General features: G+C 41.4%; 1 protein-coding gene across 7 annotated transcripts in view; it reads right to left on the bottom strand.

The window, feature by feature from the left end:
• The window catches only part of MYO1B (myosin IB), a 90,697-nt gene that overhangs the window by 46,985 nt on the left and 24,337 nt on the right, over positions 1–19,375 (bottom strand). For all 7 annotated transcript variants that reach the window (XM_032190522.1, XM_032190520.1, XM_032190525.1 and 4 more), the window contains exons 4-7: positions 9,615–9,709; positions 6,315–6,419; positions 3,700–3,746; positions 1,429–1,492 (exon numbers count right to left, since the gene is read on the bottom strand). In XM_032190522.1, coding sequence (XP_032046413.1) covers positions 1,429–1,492; positions 3,700–3,746; positions 6,315–6,419; positions 9,615–9,709 — 311 coding nt within the window. The remainder of the gene's footprint in view (positions 1–1,428; positions 1,493–3,699; positions 3,747–6,314; positions 6,420–9,614; positions 9,710–19,375) is intronic.

Genomic DNA, 19,375 nt, shown 5'->3' on the forward strand with positions numbered 1-19,375 from the left:
TTATAATTACATGCGATGTTATAATTACAATATGCTAGGATTTATAAGGCAGATAAACTACAGAGTAACGCTTTGGATTGCCTTTTGATATGACAGTATGTTAATTACATGACTCAGCACATTATATTCAAAGACAAACTGCTGAATGTCCATTCTGCAAAGCAGAGTTCACTTTTATGTCTCTATTCTGAATGAGTACAAAAAAAAAAAAAAAAACAAACAACAACCAAACAAAAACAAGACAGCCTGCTGAAACCTTTCTGTCCAAAATTAATTATTGATGAATACACTTTGTCCCGATTTAATTATTGATGAATACACTGAGTGTATTTAGCTTCTAATTTTATTGACTGCTGAATGTCAAAGTTAATGGATAGCCATAAACACTTAAAGAATGACTGCTCTGAGTATCAAGATCTACTCCGTCACAAAAACAAGGCTCTTTCAGGCCCGTCTGCAAAAGGCAATCTGGGGAAAAAAAAGAAAAAAAAAAAAAAAAAAGAAAGAAAACCTTCACCTGGAAAGATTAATTATTTCACAACCAGTAAAATGGCAAAAGAAGCCAATCTTTAAGAACAGTGCTGAATTTGGCTGAGTAGGAAGAGGTCGAAGGCAGGTCACTGACACCTAGTATAGTCACTCACTGCCCTCCTCCACCCCTCCCCTTTTTAAAAATAAGGAAAAACAAACAAGCATGGCTTTATATAGCACAAAAGAACAATTTCTTTAAAAAGCTGCACTTAAGCTGTAGAAAGAAAAGCAAATCCAGGCATCCTGAACTGGCACTCGCTCCTTAGTATTGTTCTTTCCAACTGGTTGGAGAGCTGGCTGAAGTGTCTGCATTGCTATGGACTTCCCAGCAGCAGCCTTACTTCCAGCAAGATATTCTGAGGCCACCTTCCCCACCCTAAACTCAGCAGTTTTTTATGCTCTCACGCTGAGCCTTTTCCTGTACTGCGAGGTGCCTTAAAATGAGCACAGAATGCTTTGATTCCCAGTAAGCACAGCTACTCCGTGCTGATCTCCGGCATGCTTGGTGTGACTTACTAATTACAAAGCAGCACATCTCCAACATCATCTGCCATCCCTACACAGCCCATCAAACCAAGTAACATGCCTGAGCCCGGGGATTCAAGTATAAAAAAGCCTTGTATACCCTTAATCCTTCTGCTACCAGCTTCAGAGGCAACACACAGACCCGTGCATCTTACTCATTCCCTGTTAAAACAATACATTGATCGTTCATACTTCAAGGTGCTTTTCACTTACTCTCCTATACTCAGAACCAAAACAAAATTCAAAAGCAGAATTTATCACGTAATGGGGACTGATTCAATTAGACAAATGCAGCTATTTTCTTCAATAGTTGAAGCAACTTCCTTTTAGGACAAAACATGTTAATATGCTGACAGCAGGAACAATACTCACAGTTACTTATAACTCCTCCGAGCGGATCACCCTTGAAATCAAACTCAATATCCATGTATTTGCCCTGTGAAAGCAGCACAGTTTAACACTGTAAGTTCTGTTTAAGAAAAGCTCTCTGAGACATTTTTAACAGTTATTTGGTAATTTTTCCTGGCTAAAAGAGCAATGTGGCAACCTCTTGTGCACACTATCAGATTTTGAAAAACAGAAAATGATTTGAGGCTTCTAATTTCACTATCACAGATGGAGATTTTCATGACAACTGCTTTGTTCAGGTCTACAACGCAACCCAGTAATTTGCTCACTTGCTAAGCAAGACACTTTTGTTGGTTGTATCAAGAAAACATAAATTACACAGACTTTCACCCGAACACTAACACCACCAAACAGTGTTTGTGGCCGCGTAGGCATTGCCACGCTTATTAACGGAGGAATGCAGGAAGAAATTATGTCCTAGCAGACTTATTTTCTCAATGCAAAATCTTCCTGGAGCGTGAATCAGAGCACTTAGAGGCTCGCCACTCGGTCTGCCTCGCAGGACTGGCTGGCAGCGATTACAGCTGGTAATTGTGGGGTGTCTGTCCATCGGTGCGTGCCTGCCCTCTGAAAGCCATAGATTTTTCCCACTGAACTCTCCGCCTCGTAACTCAGGAGACCGGAGGCAACAATTAGCAGGCTGTCACCACAAGAGCCACTCTGCTGTAGGGCCACCGTGCATTTCCTTGTGCGACTTTTTCCGCATCACGCTGCTCTTTGCATCGTTTTAATCGACAGAGCGGACAGATCCACGCTGGGAGCGCAGCTCACACTGGCAAGGAAGTTTAGAAAGATAAAAAGTGCTGGTAGGAATTCAAACCAATTCCCCTAGCCACGCACAGAAATGATCTCACCATCCTCTGGTGCTTACTTAACAGAGAACAAAAACAAGCTATTGAAAGAATCCTTGTGTTTATCCTTCCTTAGTGTATTTAGGAAGAGATTTCTTCTTTCTTTCTTTTTTTCTTTTCTGATTTTAATTGCAGAACATGAAAATCAAGCACTTTACACTGACTGCCTCAAAGGTATTTTTTTAATTTACTGTGTATTTTGTCAAGATTGGCATATTGAGCTCCAAGTTAAACTCCAGTCTTCTCCTGCTGGCAGCTGAAGCAGACGAGACAGGACAATACTTGTGCTTTCATGTTTGAAGTTCATTCTGAGCTGATTCAAATTTTCGAGATAAAGAATTAAATCAGATAATTAAATCTTAATTTCCCAAGGACTGGGCCAGCTGGCTGTTTCCAGAAGTATTTTTAGCTTTGCGTTTATAAGCAAGGACTTGAAACGCGAAATACGAGTTGGTTGCACTTTGTCCTGGAAAGACTCCTGCTCGCACATGCCACCTCTCCTCCTCTTTGCTATCTCCTCCTCCTTTCCACAGGACGTCATCTCTGACAGCTGAGCGTTTTCTGTCTCTTTCTGTCCAGCATTGCAGGGGAAGGGGCAGGGAAGTCTCCCTTTTTGAAAAAAATAAGCCATTCTTCAGTGTAGTCATGTCCCAGGCTCTTATCCATGTGCTTTTTCTTCCAACGCTCTTTTTCGTCCACGTATCTCACTCCCTCTGACTTCACTCAAGTGAGCAAATTACAAAGGTGCATTGAGTCGTCTGATTTTAGCAGCAGAAATAAATTGTGAACACACACTTTTGAGTCTCCCAACTCTAGCTTCTCCCCCTCTCCAATTGTCAGTTCCTGTAATTTCACATTCAGTTTCATGCTAAAACACCCTCAATTCAACCAGTTGATTATAAAGAGTGTAAGCAAAAAGGCAACATTACAAATACTTATATACCAAGAAAAGGTGCAAACACAGGTTGAAACACCAAAGAGGTAAAATTAGAACCCCAATTAGGAATTTTAATGAAAAAACGTACGCATTTAGTTGGAAAATGAGATCACACAAAGATCAAACTTCTAAACAGGCCACTTATGAGGCACACGGTCACTGACACGAAGGCCACCAGTACCAGAAAATTAAAGAACCCAGCTGTGCTGTATTTATGTTTTCATCTGGTCACAGATTTTTTTATTTTATTTTTTCTCCTTGGACAACTACAAGAATATTCTCTCGCCAAATTATTCATTCACTCTGTGATGGCTGATACAAGTTAAAATAGAAACAGCGAACAACTTAACGTGTTCTCCTCTATTATTATATATTATATATTCCTCTATATAATATTATATATTCCTCTATAAGGAGTTGAGATTCAGCCTTGGAGAAAATACTTACAAATCTAGAGGAGTTGTCATTCCTCACTGTTTTGGCATTTCCAAAAGCTGGCAAAAGAGAAGAACAATTAAGACCAAATCTACCAGTAAAAAAATAAAATAAAATAAAATAATTGATGCAATAACATTTATGACTTTTTATACAATTTAAAAAAATCATAAACTTCTGAGATACAATACCCCATTCATTGCAGAGATATGAGTCACTGCAGATAGACTAAGCGTGACATTATCTCCATCAGGAAAACACCTATGGAAGTCCAAAGCAGCTTTGTGCTGACACTTCATTAACAAAAGCGAAAGAAAAACATAAAAAGTGAAATTGTTCCAAGACAAAACTGCACCTGCATTTACCACATATCCTCAAGTCTGAATCATCACATTTATAATTAATGATTCAAAACGCTCGGACGGGCGGCCACCAGCTCAACATACACAGGACAGGAGGACAACTCAAGCTCTTAAGATCACGTATTGTCAAAGCTCAGTAAGTCAGACAGGAGCATGTCCCCTGCATTAATAATTAGAGCGCTCCTACTGCAACAGGAGAGTTGATTTATGGCCAGTATTTATTTATATAGCATATATATTTTCAAAGATCAAGTCAATGTTTTTTGGATAGAAATAAATACATGCTTTTAGGCTTCAACAAACTTGCATGAGTAGACTTATTCTTGATCAAAGAACTGGAGCCAAAAGGAAAAGTTTCTTGCTCCTGAAGGCCAAGGATAAGTGAAAGAATTGTTTTTAAAATCTTTATGCCCTGCAATAAATCATCTTTTCAACAACCAAATCTCAGGGCTGCATTTTCTTAAATGCAGTGCTGAACAGTGGAGTCATTTATAACCGCACCGAACCAGACACAAACGTTCCATTATAGCGCGTGAGACACGTTCCTCAGTTTTCCCTGAAGTTCATTGTTTCTGAAAGTTAATTTACAGTAGCCACCGTAGTTAAAAGAGAAATAAAGAATTCCCATAAGATAAATGCTGCATATGTAACATTTATGCCATTTCCTTGCACTGCAGCTTGACTGAAGCAGAACTACGTAACCAAAGGAAAACAAATCTAACCACAAATGCTTAATTCCTGTCTAAAATATATATAAGCGGCCAGGCTTGCTCAGCAGCCTCCTGGAATAATCCAGGGTCCAATAAGCTGTCATAAGCACCAAGTAGAACAAATAATACCTTAAAATCATAAGGTACCTTTCTGTGAGCTTTCAGTATTCCTCTTGCATTAAAACAAAGATTCATAAACTAACAAGAAATCCAATGAATTTGGCATTTGAGGAGAGCAACCTCACTTTAGCAAACAAAGCTTCCATAGTCCCCCTACTATTTCTGTCTCTATCTGAAGCCTGCCTTCCAGAACCGGGATAAGAGCAGCACAGCCCTTCTCTGGGAACCCAAAACCACAGAGGGCTGCAGCCCCCCATTCAGTCTTAAGGGGAACATCAAGATCACCAAGAAAGGCCTATCCTGCATTTTTAGCAGTCTTTAAATTTTTATATTTCATCCTTTGCTGTAATCGCTTGCTCACAGCTTGTGTTTTGTGTACAGCCCGTGAACATATTTTACGCAGCCGTTCATCGCTGCTCTCAGCTTACTTTGGCTTTACCCTTCCCTCTTTTTTTTTCTCTTGCTCCCACTCATTTAATGAGTGCTTGATATGTGTAAACTCCAAATCCTTACACATATATACAGATAGCTAAACAATAAATAAAATGTTGACCATCAACAGTCTGACAAGCACCATGTATCTTCTGACCCTAGTGACATATCTTTGTACAGCAGTTATGAGAATATGGCTGGGTAGCTCAAAGAACTGTGGAAAAAAACACGCCAAGGATCAACACAACAGACCTAGATAAGTCAGCACTAACCAAGGCTCTTCTGAAGGCAATTATTAGACAATGGGAGAAAACTGCAAGCTTTGAGGACCTTACAGCCTATCTCCAGGAAAAATGCAGATCCTGTTTCTGGCAGCCAACCACTTCAAATTGACTAATTAAAAAGCAAAAATCCAGACAATCATGAAGTCCTTGATGGGAGAGCAGGAAAGGCAGTTGTCAGGAAGACAGGCTGACAGAGACACCAGACACAGGGAACAATAAGTACTAGGGAATAGCAGGCATCCATATGGATCAGGTTAGTTTTTACCAAGATCCATTTCTTCACTTTTTTTTTTTTTTCTAAAAGAAAAATAATGTTTTACAGAGATTGTTCGTTTACTAGGGACTATAATAATATAATTTGGAAGGAAATGAATCAGAGGGATTGAACTGAAGTTAAATCTCTTGACAACAGCAGGCATCTTCAAGCCAGGCTTAAGAAAGGGTACACCCTAAGAGAGAAGCAGGAGGAGGCTGGGAGATATGACCTAACTTCCTAAGCTCTCATTTAGGAAGTGAGGAAAACGATTTTGTTTTTAAGATGACCTCTCTGTAACTGAATAACTTGTGTTATTCAGTTACAGAGACAGCATTTTCCATGGTTCCAGACACCAAGTACGTACAAAACAACAGCAGATCCGTTTTTAAAAGCCAGCTCATGGGAGAAGCTGATACATGCAGAGGTAATACAGTCAGTCGCACACACTCCAAGAGAAGCTTACCTTCAAGAACTGGATTTGACTGCAGAAGTTGTTCTTTTACCTGGTTAACCTCTGCCCCCTTGCCACACACTGCAGCTACATATGACATGACAAGTTTGCTTGCCTCTGTGGGGGGAGAGCAAAACAAAACAGCAGTAAGTATTGACAACTGGTCATAAGGGGAATTGGAGACTTGATCTCCATCATGTTTTCATCATGCCAGACAGGAATCATCAGCGCATTTCAAGTCGGATTTCTTCTCCGTTGCTGGACCACCTGGGAATGGTGAAAGAGCTCATCCTGCCACGAGAGCCCTGCCATTACACCAGTTGACTTAAATACCTGGAGTCCACCAGGATATGGCACACTACACCTACCTCTTAATTTAGCCTCCCTAGTTAGGAAGGAAAATAATCTGTAGCTAACACACCTGAATGTTTGATCTGAAGGTTTCAGCCTGAAAAACTAAGCCTGAGCAGTTTCAAGATACAAAATTCAATCAGTTTACATCTGCAGATACACAACAGCACAAGTGCAAGCACACAACATACAATGCTATAGACATGCCATCACAACTCAGAGTAAATGACAAGTAAATAAATAATGGCAATTCAACACTGCATAACATTACGCAGCCTGTTTCAAAGTATAAACTTTAGAGTCAGTAGAGACTTCATTGAAACAACGAAACTGTGTTCAAAGTTTATACCTTCAAATAGATCTGGAACAATTTTTGGACTCCAGGCTGTGTTCACATGGATGTCGATCACCCAAACAGGAATGAAAATTTCTGATGGAAAAATCCATCCAACCCTTATGTTTTTGCTGGTTAGGACAAAGAGCAGCTGAGAAAGGATTCTGTTTATAAACAGAGTCTGTGAAGTTCATGTGACACAAGACAGTGAGATTTGAGGCATTATCAGCTGATGTACAGTGTAATGACGAGCAGCTGGAATCCCTATCAGCTCAACACAATGGTCATAAAAAAAACATTACTTGCTATTCAGAGATCTGTTACAAATTTGAAGGTTTCATTTTAGGAAAGAACTGATAAACGAGTTATCCCTTGGATTTTGATTCTTTCCTATTTAATCAAATTCGTTTGCCAGTATTCAATTACTATCCTATATTGCAAGGAATACAGAGCAAACCTGCAACACAGCAAGCAAGCAAGCACAACTCCAGGGGTGTTCATGTGGCTTCCCATCTCCCTTAACCAAGTAATTCCTCGAGCCCAGCTCTCATTTCTAAAAAACCCTTCCCTTCAGAGCTTGGAATTACCAAACTGCTTGATTTGAAACATTTGCTAAATTCTCTAAGGAGAGCTACTCAATCAAAGAGATGAGAAAGCACTGAAGCAGCAAATAAGCCATTATAAAATAATATGCAATAGGAATATATACAATGGCCTCAAGATAGGCTTTGAACATCACTGAGAGAGAGAATAAAGGCCCTTTCTTTTATTAGGAACTCCGCTTCATTGACTAAAGCCACCAGGAAGTGAATCACTGCCTTAACATCTAAAAACATCTAAACACAATGCTCATTCTGTTAACATACCGTGTTTTCTTGCACAATGTTCCTGTTACTATCAATTATCAATATAAACAAGCTGCAAAACAAGTTAAAAAAAAAAATAAAAAATAAAGGAAGTGAAATAAAGAAAACAATTGGAGAGGGTTCAGATTCAATTCTCCCAGCCCAAGCATATCAAATGTTCTGGCTACCAGAAAACATATTTTGAAACAGAGTTTTATTGGACCTGTACTACCAAGTTTCTTCAGCTTCAGGAATTTCCTTTACTGTCTTCCTTTCTCTTTACAATGGAAACCTATTCTCAGCTAATAGCCCCACTTCAGCAACTATGGTTACGTCAAATATTAAGGAGAGAGTATTACAATTTCTGAGTCCATTACTGTCTTGAATTTCAAACCATGCTCTTATTCTACTCTGCACTTACCTTTACAAAGAAGGAATAATTCAAATCATGGCCCATAGAGCTATGAGGTTCAGTAATTTTATATACAAATCTGAACCTACCAGAATCCTTTTTACAAACAGAGAGCTTCAGAAACTCAACCACTCAAACCCTTCAGGTGAATAAATACATTAATAAAGATGCACTTCAGCTGCATGATAACTCACTGTTCCTGAGGAAATCAAAAACAAAAGAGTTTTGGTACTGAACTCCTTTCTAATGTCTGAACTCCTAGACAGAGTCCATAATAATCATATTAATAAGAACTCAATTATTTAATATATACTTTTACTGAACACACATGTATTTGCATGTTATTGAACTGGAAAAAATGATTAAATTACAAGAATTTGAGACCTCTCAACTGGATGCCACTAATCAAAAAAGGAAAACATGGAAAAAGGAAGCCAAAAGCATTTATCTCAGCACTCTAAAGATGGAGTTCATGCTCCAGATTTCCACTAAAAGCTTGTAAAACAACTTTCTGTTACACATCTCAGTCTTGTTGAGCATAAACAAAGCTTCACATTTTCTCAGATTCAAAGAAATCTCTTAAATGACATGAAAACAGATACATGCATTCCTACCCACCTTTTGTAAGTCAACTCAGTTTTAAGCTGTTGTTTCAGAAATAACTGTTGGTTTTTTTTGTTGTTTGTTTTTTTTTTTTTGGTTTTTGTTTTTTTTTTTACTTTTTTAAGGTAATTCTAAAGTATTCTGCAATTATGCAATCCTCACCTGATTTCCACCATTCCAGTTTTAAAATTAGCAGTAATTTTCAAGGTAATTTCAGTTTTGCCTTAGAAACACAGTGTTCTGGTACACCAGCCAACCTTCGAGTTGTAGCTCAGCACAGCACGGAAAAGACTGATGAAATTTCCAAAGTAATCAGCTACTGCTATTTATTTTCCTTGGGTAAATGGTATAATCCAGCTTAAAGGTATACATTTATTAAAAGACATGCAAAAGCTTCAAAGGACTGCCTTGCAGTCTAGAAGAGCAAGAGCGTTCAGTTTGCACTGTCTTCAGTGTTTTTTATGGGGAGAGCCTAAAAGTTTTCAGGCCCTTGCAATACTCTTTCACAAACCTGTAGCATGTCTTTGCATAATTATAGCAATACCGTATCAAAAGATGACAGGACTACATCATGGCAACAATGTGAAAAAACGTGAGTTTATGGAAGATCACCCAGACTGCAACATACATGACAGCCTTCATTTTCTGCAATGGCCAGACACAAAAACACACCAGTATCTCTCAACTCTTACAGCCCCCAGTATCACTTTGCAAAAGAGTCTGAATAACTCTGAATGCTTTTGAATGAGATCAAAGCTGTTTATTACCTGTTTTACCAGCTCCGCTCTCTCCTGTAATAAGAATACACTGGTCTTTGTCCTGGTCCCTTAAAGATCTGTATGCTTCATCTGACAGAGCAAAGCTGCAAATTAAGAAGGAGACAATTAAGAATTAGATAGCACAAGTAGCAGCAATAACACAAAATAACAAAAAAAAAAAATTAAAAAAAACCAAGCACGTAGTGTTCTGTAAGTGCTGAAGCTTTCAGTTTTCAGAATACAAAGACTCAATGGAAGCAAATTATATACTTTGGCTCAGTGGTTTATTCAGACTTTTCTCCAGGAACAAACAAGCAAAATCTATCTTGTAAGTTTTCATACAGATATCAAATTCAAAATTGGGAGGGGGGGTGGAAGGGGGGTGTGTTTAGGTAGCATTCTTCAATGGACAAACTCTCTTTTTTTCTTCAGTTGTCATTTTGAGCCAGAGACTGAGTACTATTGATTTTGATTCACCAGCATTTTTTCCAGTTAATGAAATAAGGCACTAGGACAGCACTAGGACCCCTTGCAAAAGCTTGAGCACTACCTGAGAAAGGACTAAAAAGCATAATCTGCATAAAAGGGCACACTTGCATTAACCACCTTCAGGAGATAAATCTGCTCTTAAAACATGGCATATTTTTACATGAAATGAACGTCCACTCAGCACAGCAAGAGCTTTGTTAGATTACTGCACCTAGTAAAATACTGGGTGTTTGTGTACATATAGAAGTGTTTATTATTTACAGTAAATAAACCATGGTTGACAAATATAAATGAACTCTCAGGTCAACACAAAACACATCATGGTTGCAGATCCGATGCATCTTCTAGAAACTTGATTATTCTGTAACAGCTCAGGAGCTTTGCCTTCATCTGACAGCTGCAAATACATCAGCGTAGCCACATGGAGTTTTCACAGGGAACCACAGCCCCCTGATAAGAAAAAAGCCAGCTCTGTGTCGTGAAATGAGCTGGGGTTTGCATGGGCAAATCAATGTAAGTAGTGACCCACGCTGAGCTTCTTTCGGAGGCTCTACTGCTGGAGCTTGAAGCTCCACACACTAAACCTGCATACATCCAGGTCAGCTCATGCTTATTTCTTTTCACTGTCCCTTAGCTCGGGCGGTTGCTCTTCCTTCTGGCTTCTCTTCCCCAGTAACTTCATAAGAACACATCACGATGGCCCCGGTTGGTTGCCGTGTGCTCATCCTTCTTCTCTCCTCACCCTGTCTGTCTGTCCGGTTGCATGAGCAGCCTGGGCTCCTCCAGGGCTTTCCTCCCAGCCTGCGCTGTGTCAGGCGCTGAGCTGCAATCCCTCTCCGCACAGCTGGGCCAGCCATTTGACAACCACGACCAAAGGTCACCGCTCCTTTTGATACACTCACCGCTGAACCAGAATTAAGTCTGATCTCTCAAAGCTTATTAGTGCTATGGTGATTGAGGCGTTTCAACTCAGCAGTTCAAGCAGAGGTGAAAATGTGTTTACAAGAAAGTAGCAGGCTGTAATGCTTTTAGTGTTACGACAAATCCAGTTTGTGATGGGGCCAACATGCTAGAGAGCTAAAACTAGAGAAGAAAAAACACAAAAACAGAAAAACTCTTCGGCTGCTGAGAGACCATGACACAATTTCTGGCATCTCCTTTACTGTCCAGCATCCAAGCTGCAGTAGCAGTAACACTTTACCAGACTCTCTTACAGGACATATTTAGGAAATGAATAATGGATGCTGAACGCTGCTGCAGATAGCCTTGTAAACTGAGGAGCACAATGCATGGCGGTCAGTAAAGCTTATCCCAGCATGCGTTTAACTTCAGTCACTGTCCTTTCTGCAAGGAAAAAAAAATAAAAAATAAAAAAATAAAAAGCAGTAAGACAGAGGAAAGAAATAAAGCTACATGGGGCATTCATGGGCCACGCGAGAGACCTTTCGTGCCAATGCCATGGCTTCCACGGCTGGACTCAGGAAAGCAGCTTCCAGCTGGGAGGCACTGCTCCAATGAAGTCAGCGCCAAGCACAGAGGAGGTATTCTCTTTCTGTTGATATACTGAGTTATGAGTTAATCAGCCCCGTAACCATTCATCTTTCCTAATACACCCAATTTCTAGTTTCCCAGCAGCCCGTCACAATATATTTTAGTGCTTGATGTATAAACTCTGCCTACACCACATAGTGAAAAAAAAACAAATCACATTCCTTCTCCGCCCTCAACAAAGAAATGGGAAGTTTAATGCTCCAAAGAGACCTGTGAAGTTGGAGGAGCGAGTGGGATCTCAGGTAGTACTGCTGATAATACCCAACCCTGGCAGGGATGCTGGGCATACGTCCTCTGTTCCTCCAGTCTCCTACACAACCCAGCAAAGCAAAAGTTTCACAAGCATCAAGATTTAATATCAGCTATTATCTGCTAGAGACACAAGAAAAGAAGCAAACTCATTTTAGAAGTTTTGTATGTGTCCGTGTTAGAAGTTAGCCGGAAGCTTTCTAAAATTTACTTCTGACGTTTCAACCACTGCTCCAACAATCCAACTGGAGGAGGCACAGCCAAGAGCGTATTGAAATAACAGCGTTCCAGATTCGTCTCACTGGCATCGCAAACAGCGCTGGACACGTTTGCATCAGAGCCTGAACACAGATCTTTAGTTCAAAGGAAAAAGCGATCAATTCATCTGCCGTGTCAACTTTAATGCACGGCACTGCTCCGCTGTCCTGCCCATTCACCACCTTCTTCTGCCTTTGCATTGAAAAGCTTCGAGTCCTTTTGTTCAAACTCTGCTTGTTCCAAAAATAAAACTTCTTGCTATCCCCTATTTGTTACAAACATATAAACTGATTCCATTTAAGACCACTTTAGCTTAACATATTTTGACGATCTGTCGACTGCAAAGAACCCTTTTATCCTTTTCCTTTCGGCAGAGCTCTGGAAAGGCAACGTTTACAGCTATGGCTTTAAACCACATGCTACTATCTGAGCTGCCTCGCAATTACAGAGCCTAAGCACATTTTTTAAAATAGTTCATAATTTACAAGGCAGCTATACCCCATGTGTTTCAAATTAAATGGTGAGTGTGTCAGCAGTGTCATTGACCATACCTTGTAATAAACTGGCCTATGATTTTTAGGTTATCCTGGAAGACGACGACATTCTCCTACCACAACAAACAGAACTATTTGCTGGAGCTCTCTTATAGCTAAGATTTAAGTATAGGAGCAATTTGAAGTCACAGCACCACCCACACCTAGATCACTCTGCTTTTTTATAGCACCCGCTCTGCCGGCCACGTGGATCCAGATGGCCAGACAGCTCTACAAAGAAACCCAAGTCCGACCCTAAAAATGCTAACACGAAGGGAAGCAGCAAACAGGCCTGCAGGGGGAGTTGCTGAAGGGCTCGGGCAGCTTCCAGCAGCACACCAGCCCCTTCAGACCAGAGCAAGGCTGGCAGCCACCCACCCCGTAACAGGGATGTTAGCACATCACCTGGGCGCTCAGGGCTGACCCCAGAGTAACAGTGGCAAAAAGCCTTAAACAACAGAACTCGAGCCCACGAGAGCCAGCTCTTCTCTTCCACCATCTTCCTCCCTTAAGCCAAAATCACCGGGATGAGCAGTCCTCAGCTGGCAGGACTTCTTCCCACCAGCGTTTTCGTGCTTCCTCTCCCTTCCTTCGGCGTCCTCAGGCATTGTCCCTGGGTGAAACGCACGGATGGCTTTCCCCAGGCATTCCTACGTTCCCTTCAGCTCATCTTTCCTGGCTGTTGCTTTCGATTCTCAGTCTCTCGGTCCCCGTATTAAAACCTTTACTGGTAAATCTTGGCCTCCATCTGCCAACTCATTCACTACTCCCAAAGGAAATGAAGAAAACCTCTCTCCTTGACCCCTCCAATTCCTCAGGAAGCAGAGCCCCAGCACCCCTTCACCTCATCCCATAACCACACGGGTAGGGTACATGCTATATATTCGGCAGTGCTTTAACATTGAAAGGTGTGCACTGTGCTGCACTCAAAAGAGATACAACAAGATTTAAATTTGACATATCATGTAATGTAAAATGTGTGCAGTATTTAATGTATATTGATTCTTTCAAGTCTAATTAAAGAAGAACATTTAAGTTCCTTCCTTTTCTTTATGACTGCGCAGAACAGGATGACAACGAAGCTGTTTCTTCCTCTCACAGCATGCTGTGGGAGAACAGCAGAATCACGGTTTGCTCTGGTATATATATATAAAAAAAATGGTAATAATAATGGATGGGAAAAGTGGAAGCATATTTTATAAAGTGCTTTGGGGCTTTCTGTTGTAAATCATCACGATTAGTTATGTATGTTTTCCCCCACTCCACTGAAGCTCGGTGGAAAAATCACCATTCAGGAAAAACCACCAGAAGAGGTTATTTATGTTATTAGCTCATAGTGCAGAATCATCTCATCTAATTGCCCTACGGGTAAGAAGCGTGCTCCCATTTCCCATAATTGCAAACCGGCTCGCGTTCGGCATTTTGACACACTCGAAAAGAAAAGGCTGATTAGCTTGCCACTGGTGTGAATGAAGCAGCAGCTGATGGAGCACGGGCTGGGACAGACCTTCACAGGCGAGCAGCTGCTCTTCGAAAAATGCCAATCAGGGGAAAAATTAATGAGTTTAAACACCGGGATAAAGAGGTGCGCTACGACAGATGGAAAGGCTTTTACCCCATTCAAAATACTCGTGCGTTTTCAAACCTATTTGGTTTTCCTGGTGAGCACAGAAACCTGTTTTATCAGCAATCCTGTGTGGCTAACACACACTGCAGCAGCACACCCCACTTCGTTATTCCTGCTCACATAACTTTATTTCACCTCCAGCTCACTTTTGGAAATAAAGCACCACTTGGGAAGCCCTGGGTACAGCAGGGACATCCCAGAGATCCTGTGCGCTCATTAGCTCAGGCACAACACCAAGCTAACGAGCCTGTCCAGCCCATAAACAGACATCTGCTCAAACTTATGCAGGGGATTTGGGGATATGTGTGTGCCCTTGCTGCTCTGCTGCCCCTCGACACGGATGCCCACCACACACACCTCTTCTGTCCTGGGGTCGCAGCCTGGCTGAGAATCATCTCGCAGCGACCGTGGTCAGCTCTAGCTTCAACTCCACAAGGCCTAGCATGTAAAAATCATTTCTGTAGCACACAGAAGGAAACTGTGTACACAAGAAAAATGCAGATTCGAACTAATTTACAGAAATGACCACAATTAAACTGTCTTTGTAGTTCCGAGCTTTATTTGTAAACCCCAGCCCCAGCTCTCTTATCTATCCAAAACATAAGGAAAAGATTATTCAGTGTGCTAGACAGTAAATATTAAGACTGCGTATTTCCTAATTCCTAACATGAAATAGTTTATCTTTAATAAACCAAACTACATTAACCACGATGTACTCGGAGTTGTAGAAATCAGAGCCTTTTGCATATAGTCACAGACAGAAGGAGACTGAATGGAAAAAGTGCCTCTGAAGGTGGTAAGAGAGCTGGATTTTAGCTGAAGTTTCAAGGCTTTAAACATTAGCTTTGTTTATGCTGTCCCTAACATCATGACAAAGGCTCCTAGCGCAGCAGATGGGCAGTTGCTGGTGTGTTTTAAGTTGCTTAAAAAAAAAAAAAAAAAAGGCACCATTAAGCACAATGAGACATTTCCCCAGAAAGAACGACAGCTGTTCTTAATTGCAATCTGAAATCCCTTTTCTTCAGAGTACCACGCTGCCACTGTAGGGAAGGCACAAGGAAAATTTTGATCCATGTACACACCGTGCATCAAATGGGATTTCTCTCGTTTCCAACAGGGCCTCTATCTGCCCTCACTTTTAAGTCTGGATCTCAAAACCGAAACACAACACTGTCTCCTTTAAGTACTTCTCATTCTTTCCAGTGTGCAAAAAGTCCCAACATTTTAATGAAAATCCTTTCTCAAATATAATCCAGATCCTTTCTTTAAATATAGTTACACTGAAAGCTGCACGAGGTGTTTAAAATTGTTTTTATTTCCAAGTTCGACCATCACATCAGTCAATTTTCTAACCAGAAGAATTTCAATGTGTTCAGCAGCACCCAAAGGGCTGGTCTGATTTCTAGCCTAGATGTACAAGTGAAAAAGCTGCAAAGGGAACGGTTTGCAGCATCCAAAAGACACAAAGAGCAGCCGTGTATTGACAAATTTGGAGAAGTGCATTACAAAACTGAAAAATGACTGAGTTTCTCACTATTCCTCTTCCCTGTTTAACGAAGGGCCCGCTTCATTCACAACATTCAGCCGGTCGTGCTGAGAGGATTCCCAAGCCTTTGGTGAGCATTAGTGGGATTCGACTTTATGTGACAGTGTGAATTAATTAAAAGAAAACCTCAGCATTCTCTGTCCTAAAAATATCAACGGCATAATATGAGCTCTAGACACAAGTTTCAGTTCCAGGAAAATAAGAGAAATGGGATCTGGCAAAAAAGTTACCATGAGTTTAGGCTCCTGGAGCATTAACACACATCTCCAAATAGCCAACACATAGGACATTTTTTCTTTTTCTTTCTTTTTTTTTTTTTTTTTTTTTTAATAATCTTGGCTTTAACAATCTAGCCAAAATGAAACGTTTTTATGCTTACAGATAAACACAGACTATCCCAAATGCACTCACATCACACAAAAAAAAAAAAAAAGAAAAAAAATAAAGAAAGAAGAGAGAGAGATTGTCACAGATAACTAAAAACATTTGACTCTTAATCCCCAACACGACTGAAGTGAAATGTGAAAGTATGCTGTGTACAGAGGTATGGGTAAATATTTGAAAACTGCACTGAAAACAAAGTGATTTTGCTTCGGCTCTACGCCAGCGGTTAATTCATGAAGGATCCCCCAAGATTATTTTCCTCCATGCACCACGATGACGATTCTGGAGTTACAGAAGCATCTGGAACTGATCTCCGGTTCAGCGTTTCCCTTACAAACCCGTTCTGCTTTCAAGGTACCAGTTCTGGCTTTTTTTGGAGGCTTCTCCAGCAGCGCCCAGCTCCTTGTAGCCGGTGAGGACCACGCGTGGCAGCCGAGGGACAAGCGCACGCTACCGGCGTGAGGTGGGCTCTGCCCAGGGCGAGGGGCCTCGTGAGATGCTCATGACAACGCTGCCAGATGGAAAGGAAACCACCCATAAAACCCACAGATTTGGTGCTTCTGAATGGCTTTCTTGTGCCGTAAACGCTCTGGCAGCCCCACGCTCTGCACCTACAAACAGCACCGTGAGTTTTCCTGGTGACAATCCCCCGCGCCGAGCTCCCAGGCCCTTACAGAGGAGGGACAGCACCGGTGCCACAAACAAAAATGCAAAGGGCCTTTTCATTTCCTAGGTTAGACAAAGCTCCTTAGAGGACAGACGCAAAGGCTCGTTCCAGTGAACTTTGTAATCCAGTCTAAATGTCACGCCAGACCGTTTTAAACATTAAAATAAAGCCCAACATCCACCTGCGCGCTGCTTTCCAGGCTGTTTATACTCCCTGGGTGCTGGGCACGTTTTCTGAGCCTCCTTACAAGCCCGCGACCTGCTATAAACCAGTTCCTGTGTTATTAGGTATTATTACAAAATTTCATGCCATCTAGTAACAGCAGCACACAAGCAGCTACTGTTCAGGCTGATAAGGCTACGTTCACCTGGCAAGCACTGGGGTCAGACGGCTGCATGACGTGCTACCCAAACCAGCCAAAACAGCCCAGATTTCAGGAAAATGCCTAAAATATTGCTGCCTGCAAGAAGAATCTTCTTTCATGTCCTCAGCTTCCAATCTCACAAATTCTTCCCAAACACTCCACAGAAAATCGGACGGCTGCTTCGAGATGGCCACATCACAGCTGCTTTCCTCAAACCTCTGCTTTCTCGGGGCTTCTGGGGGCTCCTGTCAAAAAATTCAGGACATCGTGCACCCACGGGAGGTGGGCCAGCAGCCTGCAACACAACAGGCTCCGTCCTCTCTGGCATGAAGTCCTGCTGACTCTTGAAGCAAGAGTGCTGTTTCACCCTCTTGTCATCTGTATGCTTGAGGGATTTATCTTCATGGATCCACCATATCCAGTGCTGCCACTCTGTAGAGGTCAAGAGCCTTAAGCCTGCCTCCTTCCAAATTATTTTCTTTTTTTTTTTTTCCTTCCGCTTTCTTCTTTCAACTCATTCCTAGCACGGGTTTAAATATTACATACAGGCAGCCTTCCTTAATTGCTATTTATGATTTCTGTCAGCTGCAGGCCCGCCCGCCCTGCCCAGCGGTTAATTTTGCCAACTAACCTTTGAAGTGATCCAAGTGATTGTCTTCCCTGACTACAAATCTCTTCAGAAATAGGCACTCTGCTGAGCCACATGAATGAGTCCAAAGGGGGAATTTCTGGAGAAGCCAAGAATTACTAGGAATAGGAACCAAAGCCTTGTAAAAAGGGGGTACCGTGAGCTGAGAAAAACCTTTGGGGTGTGAGCAGAGTTCTCCAAATAAAGAAGAAAGGGAAAAAAAAGGAATGTGAAGATGAGGAAAGGACAAGATGAAAAGGAAGCGTTGGAATAAACATGCAGAGTCATTGAAGGACGCTAAGCTATAGCACAAGCTCTCACCCCACCAGCCCCTTCTACAGCAAAGAAAATGTCTTACTGTGTATCTTAAAACTGATGGCTATGGGGAACAGCTGAGTTTTACATATAGGCAACCACTATCCCTCACAGCTCAGACTGCACCACCCCTTCAGACAAAAATATTTGCTTTAAATCAACGAAAGGAAAAAAAAAAAGTTTCCATAACCTTAGTGTTTCTGAAGACATGCCATCCTGGAAAACCAACAAAAAAAAGCCAGAAGCAGGACTATAACTTCTATATTCACCGCTTACACTGACTCAAAACAGTCCTGACTTGAATAATTTACAGCCAGTTTTGCCTATTGACAATGTAACTGCAGGTATCAGTACGAGAATGATTTGTCCTGTGAATTATTAATATATTGACCACTGAAACGAGGGACACGTAATTAAGTTCCTCGTTGTAAGAGGCATCAGGTTGATATCTCTGTAGTTGCATTCTATGTAAAGGCAGGCCATTTTTCAGGACTTGCCTGCAAATCTCTACATATCTGAAAGCTTTTAGCACAAAACCATTGTCTATTCAGAAAATATTTGACTCCAAGATACGAATAACAAGTAAATAAAGTGTTCAGCAAAATTTCCCAAGTGGAATTCAATAGACTGGCAGATCAGCCACATTTCTAACACACTGCCTGATCTTACTGACGTCCCAGTTATGCATCTTAAATATATCGGTGCCTCTCTAAAAAATAAAAAAGTGTGTTGACTACAAATTCTTACCGGCTTGCAACTTGTCGCTAGCAGCACAGTGACCGCTTTCTATTTTGTTCCTCGACTTCAAATAATTTGCAGTTCTGCAGTGAGAAGTTAAGGCATTTCAGTCTGGGAAGTGGGGCAGAGAGCCACACGGCGTGTTACCTGCCAGAGGTGGAGAGCTGCTGGCAGCTGCTGTTAAGATAGGAGATGCAATAAAGCACCTGCTCTGCAATCCCATAGAGCAAACCTGTTACTGGTACGAAAGCGATACAGCACCGCGGCTACAAATAAATGGTACAATGAACTGTTTATCTCACAGTGCCTTCGCTTTGAAGATCCTTTGTCACCGGTGGAAGTCGATGTAAATCAGCCAGGTAGGCAGCTTGGTTGTCTCTCACGTCTAGGCTACCCACAAGGTGAGCAGAACAGCAATTAC

This window comes from Aythya fuligula, chromosome 6 (genome assembly GCF_009819795.1).
Source record: "Aythya fuligula isolate bAytFul2 chromosome 6, bAytFul2.pri, whole genome shotgun sequence".
Lineage (NCBI taxonomy): Eukaryota > Metazoa > Chordata > Aves > Anseriformes > Anatidae > Aythya > Aythya fuligula.